At 41.5% G+C, this 11515-nt stretch overlaps 2 protein-coding genes across 3 annotated transcripts in view; both read right to left on the bottom strand.

The window, feature by feature from the left end:
- ik (IK cytokine) overlaps positions 1–1289 on the bottom strand; it is an 8840-nt gene extending 7551 nt beyond the window's left edge. Inside the window, exon 1 of the mRNA XM_037749088.1 lies at positions 1115–1289. Coding sequence (XP_037605016.1) covers positions 1115–1124 — 10 coding nt within the window. The 5' untranslated portion in view covers positions 1125–1289. The remainder of the gene's footprint in view (positions 1–1114) is intronic.
- A 5093-nt stretch (positions 1290–6382) lies between these two features.
- ndufa2 (NADH:ubiquinone oxidoreductase subunit A2) lies at positions 6383–10876 on the bottom strand. 2 transcript variants are annotated; one of them, XM_037747614.1, is made up of 4 exons: positions 10744–10876; positions 10593–10713; positions 7291–7397; positions 6383–6584 (listed from the first exon to the last, which is right to left on the bottom strand). In XM_037747614.1, exons 1-4 carry the CDS (start codon positions 10787–10789, stop codon positions 6493–6495), a joined length of 366 nt encoding a protein of 121 aa, XP_037603542.1. In that variant the 5' UTR covers positions 10790–10876; the 3' UTR covers positions 6383–6492. The 2 variants fall into 2 exon arrangements, with proteins under 2 accessions (XP_037603542.1, XP_037603541.1); XM_037747613.1 differs by having other exon boundaries at positions 10593–10823.
- Between the last annotated feature and the right edge of the window lie 639 nt (positions 10877–11515).

Genomic DNA, 11515 nt, shown 5'->3' with positions numbered 1-11515 from the left:
GAGAACCACGGATCTATAATTAAAGTCAACTGATCGATTAGGAGCTGATTGATCAGTTGACTGTTTCAGCTCTGAGAGGATGTATAGGTGTATAGACTGTATATATGTAGTATATACTACATATATACAGTATATATACTGTATATACACTGTATATATATGTACAGTATATATAGAGTATATACTACATATACACAGTTTATATACTATATATGTAGTATATACTGTATGTATACAGTAGTATATACTACATATACTACTGTATACACTGTATATATATGTAGAATATACTACTGTATATATGCAGTATATATACAGTAGTATATACTACATATATATACTGTATACACTGTATATATATGTAGTATATACTGTATATATACACTGCATATATACAGTAGTATATATGCAGTATATAGTATATAAACTGTGTATATGTAGTATATACTCTATATATACTGTATATAAACTGTAGTATATATATGTGTAGTACAGTGCAGCAGCTGTGTGTCTGTTTTAAGGTTATAAAGGTGCGACATTAAACTCAGTATGAACATTAAAGTGGTTTTATTCCAGTGGACAGTTTGTTGTGATGTTTAGAGCTAAGCTAAGCTAAGCTAAGCTAAGCTAAGCTAACGGAGTGTACAGACTCAGCAGTAATAGAGTTAATATAAACACACCTCTGTATTAATAACGATGTTGAGTCAGACTTTAATCTGCAGAATGGTTCATTAAACTCAACTAGAGCTCTCTCCAGCATGCTAACAGCAAGCTAACAGCATGCTAACAGCATGCTAACATGATGCTAACATGATGCTAACAGCATGCTAACAGCATGCTAACAGCAAGCTAACAGCATGCTAACAGCATGCTAACATGATGCTAACATGATGCTAACAGCATGCTAACATCATGCTAACAGCATGCTAACATCATGCTAACATGATGCTAACATGATGCTAACATGATGCTAACATCATGCTAACATGATGCTAACATCATGCTAACATGATGCTAACATCATGCTAACATGATGCTAACATCATGCTAACCCAGGCTAACCTGTTAGCATGCTAAGCTAACTAGCTAACCCGAACCCCGAGCTCGGACTCACTTTCAGGCATCTCTCCGGCGGGGGGTCGCTGCTCTGCTGCTGAAGAGGACTGACTGGTTCCCGTCAGAGAAGAAGAACCGAGCCGAGCCGAGCCGAACCGAGCCTCACGGTGTTTACTGGTGTTATCTGCTGCTAGTCAGTTAGCTTCTACACCGGAACTTCACTGTGTTGTTATGCTACGTCACGTCCGGTTCACTTATAACAGCCTCCTGCAGCAGCAGAGTCACTGCTCATTAATCACTAAAACACATATCAGACATTCATATTATTAATATTACTAATACATTCATATTATTACTATTATTACTAATACATTCATATTATTACTATTATTACTAATACATTCATATTATTACTATTATTACTAATACATTCATATTATTACTATTATTACTAATACATTACTATTATTACTATTATTACTAATACATTCATATTATTACTATTATTACTAATACATTACTATTATTACTATTATTACTAATACATTCATATTATTAGACAAGGCAAAGCAGCTTTATTTGTAGAGCACATTTCAACAACAATTCAAAGTGCTTTACTTAAACATTCAAGAACTTTGCGACAAAGTGCAAAAGAACATTAATACATAATTAAAACAGTCATAAAAACATTAATACATTAAAGATTAGAAAATAAACACAAGCTAAAAATAAAAGTTAGGATAGAAGCTGAAAATAGAGTAGAACACACGAGTAAAAGCTCTAGTGCGGTATATCAGATCATTATCTGGTTAAATAGAGGGCAGCAGCAAACAGGAATGTTTTAAGCTTTGTTTTAAAAGAACTCAGAGTTGGAGGTCCTGCAGGTTTCTGGTGGACCTGGTCCTGCAGGGTTCTGGTGGACCTGGTCCTGCAGGGTTCTGGTGGACCTAGTCCTGCAAGGTTCTGGTGGAGCGGTCCTGCAGGTTTCTGGTGGACCTAGTCCTGCAGGGTTCTGGTGGACCTGGTCCTGCAGGGTTCTGGTGGAGCGGTCCTGCAGGTTTCTGGTGGACCTAGTCCTGCAGGGTTCTGGTGGACCTGGTCCTGCAGGTTTCTGGTGGACCTAGTCCTGCAGGGTTCTGGTGGACCTGGTCCTGCAGGGTTCTGGTGGAGCGGTCCTGCAGGGTTCTGGTGGACCTAGTCCTGCAGGGTTCTGGTGGACCTGGTCCTGCAGGGTTCTGGTGGACCTGGTCCTGCAGGTTTCTGGTGGACCTAGTCCTGCAGGGTTCTGGTGGAGCGGTCCTGCAGGGTTCTGGTGGACCTAGTCCTGCAGGGTTCTGGTGGACCTGGTCCTGCAGGGTTCTGGTGGACCTGGTCCTGCAGGGTTCTGGTGGAGCGGTCCTGCAGGGTTCTGGTGGACCTAGTCCTGCAGGGTTCTGGTGGACCTGGTCCTGCAGGGTTCTGGTGGACCTGGTCCTGCAGGGTTCTGGTGGAGCGGTCCTGCAGGTTTCTGGGAGCTTGTTCCAGATATTTGGTGCATAAAAACTGAACACTGCTTCTGCATGTTTAGTCCTGACTCTGGGGACACCAAGCAGACCTGATCCAGATGACCTGAGAGGTCTGGATGGTTCAGAACATAGCAGAAGATCAGAAATATATTTTGGCCCCAAACCATTTAGTGCTTTGTAAACCAGCAGCAGTATTTAGAGATCAGTTCTCTGAGAGACAGGGAGCCAGTGTAGAGACCTCAGAACTGGACTGGAAATATTGAACTATAAGTCCGTTGACATGTTCAAGTATCATCTCAGAATCTCACAGACACAAAACTAAAAAATATCAGTTTATGTTTTATACATTTGAATCAATGTTGCATTTTTAAATGAAAGTCTTATTAAATAATTTCCTCAAATATTAAACAAACATAAATAAAAGTTTAATTTACACAGAGGTAAATATCTGCATGTGTCTTGTTATTAATAAACAGAGATTATAAACAGTAGATCTACATCATGAGGTCTACATTAGCGTTGACTCTGGCGCCCCCCTCAGGTCTGCAGAGTCACTGCTGCTCCTGCTGCTGAAGGGTCTCCAGGACCAGCTGGTGTCTCTGCTGCATCACACTTCAGTTTCTCTTTTATTCCACTTCATCCATCCACTCTTATTATATTAGGTCATTATTCACAGAGGAAGTGTGTGAACTAAAGAACTGAACATCAGATAGAACACAGGGAACATCCAGATAGAACACAGGGAACATCCAGAGAGAACACAGGGAACATCCAGATAGAACACAGGGAACATCCAGAGAGAACACAGGGAACATCCAGATAGAACACAGGGAACATCCAGAGAGAACACAGGGAACATCCAGATAGAACACAGGGAACATCCAGAGAGAACACAGGGAACATCCAGAGAGAACACAGGGAACATCAGATAGAACACAGGGAACATCCAGATAGAACACAGGGAACATCCAGAGAGAACACAGGGAACATCCAGATAGAACACAGGGAACATCCAGATAGAACACAGGGAACATCCAGAGAGAACACAGGGAACATCCAGAGAGAACACAGGAACATCCAGATAGAACACAGGGAACATCCAGAGAGAACACAGGGAACATCCAGATAGAACACAGGGAACATCCAGATAGAACACAGGGAACATCCAGATAGAACACAGGGAACATCCAGATAGAACACAGGGAACATACAGATAGAACACAGGAAACATCCAGATAGAACACAGGGAACATCCAGATAGAACACAGGAAACATCCAGATAGAACACAGGGAACATCCAGAGAGAACACAGGAAACATCCAGATAGAACACAGGGAACATCCAGAGAGAACACAGGAAACATCCAGATAGAACACAGGGAACATCCAGAGAGAACACAGGAAACATCAGATAGAACACAGGGAACATCCAGAGAGAACACAGGGAACATCAGATAGAACACAGGAAACATCCAGAGAGAACACAGGAAACATCCAGAGAGAACACAGGAAACATCCAGAGAGAACACAGGAAACATCAGATAGAACACAGGGAACATCCAGAGAGAACACAGGAAACATCAGATAGAACACAGGGAACATCCAGAGAGAACACAGGGAACATCAGATAGAACACAGGAAACATCCAGAGAGAACACAGGAAACATCCAGAGAGAACACAGGAAACATCCAGAGAGAACACAGGAAACATCCAGAGAGAACACAGGAAACATCCAGAGAGAACACAGGAAACATCAGATAGAACACAGGGAACATCCAGAGAGAACACAGGGAACATCAGATAGAACACAGGAAACATCAGATAGAACACAGGAAACATCAGATAGAACACAGGAAACATCAGATAGAACACAGGAAACATCCAGATAGAACACAGGAAACATCCAGATAGAACACAGGAAACATCAGATAGAACACAGGGAACATCAGATAGAACACAGGAAACATCCAGATAGAACACAGGAAACATCCAGATAGAACACAGGAAACATCAGATAGAACACAGGGAACATCAGATAGAACACAGGAAACATCCAGATAGAACACAGGAAACATCCAGATAGAACACAGGGAACATCAGATAGAACACAGGGAACATCAGATAGAACACAGGGAACATCAGATAGAACACAGGAAACATCAGATAGAACACAGGAAACATCCAGATAGAACACAGGGAACATCAGATAGAACACAGGAAACATCAGATAGAACACAGGGAACATCAGATAGAACACAGGGAACATCCAGATAGAACACAGGAAACATCAGATAGAACACAGGAAACATCCAGATAGAACACAGGAAACATCCAGATAGAACACAGGGAACATCAGATAGAACACAGGAAACATCAGATAGAACACAGGGAACATCAGATAGAACACAGGGAACATCCAGAGAGAACACAGGAAACATCAGATAGAACACAGGGAACATCAGATAGAACACAGGAAACATCCAGATAGAACACAGGAAACATCCAGATAGAACACAGGAAACATCAGATAGAACACAGGGAACATCAGATAGAACACAGGAAACATCAGATAGAACACAGGAAACATCAGATAGAACACAGGAAACATCAGATAGAACACAGGAAACATCAGATAGAACACAGGGAACATCAGATAGAACACAGGGAACATCAGATAGAACACAGGAAACATCAGATAGAACACAGGGAACATCAGATAGAACACAGGAAACATCAGATAGAACACAGGAAACATCCAGATAGAACACAGGAAACATCCAGATAGAACACAGGGAACATCAGATAGAACACAGGAAACATCAGATAGAACACAGGGAACATCAGATAGAACACAGGGAACATCCAGAGAGAACACAGGAAACATCAGATAGAACACAGGGAACATCAGATAGAACACAGGAAACATCCAGATAGAACACAGGAAACATCCAGATAGAACACAGGAAACATCAGATAGAACACAGGGAACATCAGATAGAACACAGGAAACATCAGATAGAACACAGGAAACATCAGATAGAACACAGGAAACATCAGATAGAACACAGGAAACATCAGATAGAACACAGGGAACATCAGATAGAACACAGGGAACATCAGATAGAACACAGGAAACATCAGATAGAACACAGGGAACATCAGATAGAACACAGGGAACATCAGATAGAACACAGGAAACATCAGATAGAACACAGGAAACATCCAGATAGAACACAGGGAACATCAGATAGAACACAGGGAACATCAGATAGAACACAGGGAACATCAGATAGAACACAGGGAACATCAGATAGAACACAGGGAACATCCAGATAGAACACAGGGAACATCAGATAGAACACAGGGAACATCAGATAGAACACAGGGAACATCAGATAGAACACAGGGAACATCAGATAGAACACAGGGAACATCAGATAGAACACAGGGAACATCAGATAGAACACAGGGAACATCAGATAGAACACAGGGAACATCAGATAGAACACAGGGAACATCCGATCCAGGAAGAGGAAACAGAGACCTGGGTTGATCTGGGAGGTCAGGAGAGTAAACGTGATGTTTTATTATAAAGTAAGAACTCTATCATGCTTCACATACAGAAAAATAAACTGCAGTAAACAAAGTGTTTGTTCATTTTGTTTCCTACCTGATCTCCCAGTAAAACACCTTAAAACCAGTGAAACCTCTGAATGATCCAGAGAAAACAAAGTCAACTAAATATTATAATAATAATATAATAATAATATTAATAATAATAAGAAGAAGAACAAGAAGAAGAAACCAGCAGGAAACAGAGAGACATTAATCATATTGAGGTTTATTCATATCAACACATTTACATACAAACTGAATGAATGAAGCCAGTTTGGACTGAACCACTTCAGCAGGGACGGAGGGGGCGGGGGGGTCAAGGTTTGGACTGGACCAGAGTCTGCAGAGCGCCGGCCACCTGATCAGCTGACATGTTGTCCACTGAGACGCTGCGTTCCTTACCCAGATCTGAACACAAACATCAGCATTATTATCATTATTAGTATTATTATTATTATTATTAATATTAATAAGGTTATAAATGCAGATATTTACAGATAATAATCTATATAATAATCTATATGATAATCTATATGATAATCTATATAATAATCTATATGATAATCTATATGATAATCTATATAATAATCTATATGATAATCTATATAATAATCTATATGATAATCTATATAATAATCTATATAATAATCTATATGATAATCTATATAATAATCTATATAATAATCTATATGATAATCTATATGATAATCTATATAATAATCTATATGATAATCTATATAATAATCTATATAATAATCTATATGATAATCTATATAATAATCTATATAATAATCTATATGATAATCTATATAATAATCTATATAATAATCTATATAATAATCTATATAATAATCTATATGATAATCTATATAATAATCTATATAATAATCTATATGATAATCTATATAATAATCTATATAATAATCTATATGATAATCTATATAATAATCTATATAATAATCTATATAATAATCTATATGATTGTGTAGTAAATGAACATTATTATTATTATTTTTATTATCATTATTATAATTATAATTGTTATTAATAATGATGCTGTGAATGCATGGTGAGTGATTCAGTATGATGTAAGTGGGGTGTGATGTGGACTCACCGTAGCGGGCCCAGACCCGGGCCTGGACTCCAGAACACTCTCTGATCAGGATCGGGAAGTCTGGGTTAGACCTCTTCAGAGTCACATAGTGCTGCTCCACAAAGTCTCTGTAGAGGACACAGAGACACAGACAGAGACACAGTCAGAGACACAGACAGAGACACAGTCAGAGACACAGTCAGAGACACAGACAGAGACACAGTCAGACAGAGACACAGACAGAGACACAGACAGACAGAGACACAGTCAGAGACACAGACAGACAGAGACACAGACAGAGACACAGTCAGAGACACAGTCAGAGACACAGTCGGAGACACAGACGGAGACACAGTCAGAGACACAGTCAGACAGAGACACAGTCAGAGACACAGACAGACAGAGACACAGTCAGAGACACAGTCAGAGACACAGACAGAGACACAGTCAGAGACACAGTCAGACAGAGACACAGTCAGAGACACAGACAGACAGAGACACAGACAGAGACACAGTCAGAGACACAGACAGAGACACAGTCAGAGACACAGACAGAGACACAGACACAGACAGAGACACAGACAGAGACGCAGACAGAGACACAGACAGAGACAGTCAGAGACACAGTCAGAGACACAGTCAGAGACACAGACAGAGACACAGTCAGAGACACAGACAGAGACGCAGTCAGACAGAGACACAGACAGAGACACAGACAGAGACACAGACAGAGACACAGGTAGGGACACAGAGAGACAGACAGACAGAGACACAGACAGAGACACAGAGAGACAGACAGACAGAGACACAGACAGAGACACAGGTAGAGACACAGTCAGAGACACAGTCAGAGACACAGTCAGAGACACAGACAGAGACACAGACAGAGACACAGTCAGAGACACAGACAGAGACGCAGTCAGACAGAGACACAGACAGAGACACAGACAGAGACACAGTCAGAGACACAGTCAGAGACACAGACAGAGACACAGTCAGAGACACAGTCAGAGACACAGTCAGACAGAGACACAGACAGAGACGCAGACAGAGACACAGTCAGAGACACAGTCAGACAGAGACACAGACAGAGACACAGACAGAGACGCAGACAGAGACACAGACAGAGACACAGACACAGACAGAGACACAGACAGAGACGCAGACAGAGACACAGACAGAGACAGTCAGAGACACAGTCAGAGACACAGTCAGAGACACAGACAGAGACGCAGTCAGACAGAGACACAGACAGAGACGCAGTCAGAGACACAGTCAGAGACACAGACAGAGACACAGTCAGAGACACAGACAGAGACACAGTCAGAGACACAGTCAGAGACACAGACAGAGACGCAGTCAGACAGAGACACAGACAGAGACACAGTCAGAGACACAGTCAGAGACACAGACAGAGACACAGGTAGAGACACAGAGAGACAGACAGACAGAGACACAGACAGAGACACAGAGAGACAGACAGACAGAGACACAGACAGAGACACAGTCAGAGACACAGACAGAGACACAGGTAGAGACACAGAGAGACAGACAGACAGAGACACAGACAGAGACACAGAGAGACAGACAGACAGAGACACAGACAGAGACACAGAGAGACAGACAGACAGAGACACAGACAGAGACACAGAGAGACAGACAGACAGAGACACAGGTAGAGACACAGACAGAGACACAGACAGAGACACAGTCAGAGACACAGACAGAGACACAGACAGAGACAGACAGACAGAGACACAGACAGTCAGAGACACAGACAGAGACACAGTCAGAGACACAGTCAGAGACACAGACAGAGACACAGTCAGAGACACAGACAGAAACACAGTCAGAGACACAGTCAGAGACACAGTCAGAGACACAGACAGAGACACAGACAGAGACACAGTCAGAGACACAGACAGAGACGCAGTCAGACAGAGACACAGACAGAGACACAGACAGAGACACAGTCAGAGACACAGTCAGAGACACAGACAGAGACACAGGTAGAGACACAGAGAGACAGACAGACAGAGACACAGACAGAGACACAGAGAGACAGACAGACAGAGACACAGACAGAGACACAGTCAGAGACACAGACAGAGACACAGGTAGAGACACAGAGAGACAGACAGACAGAGACACAGACAGAGACACAGAGAGACAGACAGACAGAGACACAGGTAGAGACACAGACAGAGACACAGACAGAGACACAGTCAGAGACACAGACAGAGACACAGACAGAGACACAGACAGAGACAGACAGACAGAGACACAGACAGAGACACAGACAGAGACACAGACAGTCAGAGACACAGACAGAGACACAGAGAGACAGACAGACAGAGACACAGGTAGAGACACAGAGAGACAGACAGACAGAGACACAGACAGAGACACAGAGAGACAGACAGACAGAGACACAGACAGAGACACAGAGAGACAGACAGACAGAGACACAGACAGAGACACAGAGAGACAGACAGACAGAGACACAGACAGAGACACAGAGAGACAGACAGACAGAGACACAGAGAGACAGACAGACAGAGACACAGACAGAGACACAGAGAGACAGACAGACAGAGACACAGAGAGACAGACAGACAGAGACACAGGTAGAGACACAGAGAGACAGACAGACAGAGACACAGACAGAGACACAGAGAGACAGACAGACAGAGACACAGACAGAGACACAGAGAGACAGACAGACAGAGACACAGACAGAGACAGACAGACAGAGACACAGACAGAGACACAGAGAGACAGACAGACAGAGACACAGAGAGACAGACAGACAGAGACACAGACAGAGACACAGAGAGACAGACAGACAGAGACACAGAGAGACAGACAGACAGAGACACAGACAGAGACACAGAGAGACAGACAGACAGAGACACAGACAGAGACACAGAGAGACAGACAGACAGAGACACAGACAGAGACAGACAGACAGAGACACAGACAGAGACACAGAGAGACAGACAGACAGAGACACAGAGAGACAGACAGACAGAGACACAGACAGAGACACAGAGAGACAGACAGACAGAGACACAGAGAGACAGACAGACAGAGACACAGACAGAGACACAGAGAGACAGACAGACAGAGACATGTATTAGTACTTTTACTACAGACCCAACCTGCTGTGTGTTGATGGTCTCATGCTAACTGTTAGCAGCTAACAGCTAACTAGCAGCTAGCTGTGTTCAGGTCATTCTCTATGAGCATGCTAAGCTAACTGTTAGCATGCTAGGCTAACAGGTCATTCTCTATGAGCATGCTAAGCTAAGCTAACAGCTCACCTGGCTCCCTGGCTGGCTGCAGAGTTCTGGCAGAGATGGACTCGGATCTCTCGGAGGCTTTTACCCAGACCTCCCCCATGGAGTCCCCTCACTACCACGGAGCCGAGTCCTCCCTGTAGTCCTCCCTGTAGTCCTCTGAGTCCTCTGAGTCCTCTGAGTGTCCTCCCCACCAGTCCTCTCGCTGCAGCGGCCATCATCTCAGCTTCCTGTTTCTGTCAAGGACAGCGGGAGGGTTAACAGCCCGGAGCTCAGACTGACAGGCTCCTCACTGGGCGGTTTGAGCCCCGAGTCTGTCCTCACAGGTATCCCCCCCCTTTAACAGCTCATACAGTGTTTAAAGATACTACATTAACTTTACTGCAGTAAAGCAGTAATACGTATTATGTATATATAATTATTATTATGTATAATATATATATATATAATATAATAATATAATGTATAATATATATTTATATTATATTATCATTATTATTATATAATATATATTATTATATAATATTATTTATAATATATAATATAATAATAATAATATCATATATATTATATAATAATATATAATATAATAATAATAATAATATAATATGTATATATATAGTATACATCTAATATAAACCTCTGAAAAGAGGAGTACTTTTAGTGTTAATACTTTTAGTACATTTTGATGATAATACACAAGTAAAGTATTTTAAAATGTTGGTATTGACACTTTTACTTCAGTAAAGGATGTAAGTACTTATTCCACCACTGATATAATATAATATATAATAATAAATAATAATAACTATTGGTCCGTTGACAAAATTTGTCTGCAACTATTTTGATAATCGATTAATAATTTTAGTAATTTTTCAAGTTAATTAATTTGTTTCTGTTTTATATAATAATAATAATAATAATAATAATAAACTGGATCTCTTTAT

This window comes from Sebastes umbrosus, chromosome 17 (assembly GCF_015220745.1).
Source record: "Sebastes umbrosus isolate fSebUmb1 chromosome 17, fSebUmb1.pri, whole genome shotgun sequence".
Taxonomy (NCBI): domain Eukaryota; kingdom Metazoa; phylum Chordata; class Actinopteri; order Perciformes; family Sebastidae; genus Sebastes; species Sebastes umbrosus.
The sequence above is the reverse complement of the archived record's forward strand: the minus strand, read 5'-3'. Positions and strand labels throughout refer to the sequence as shown.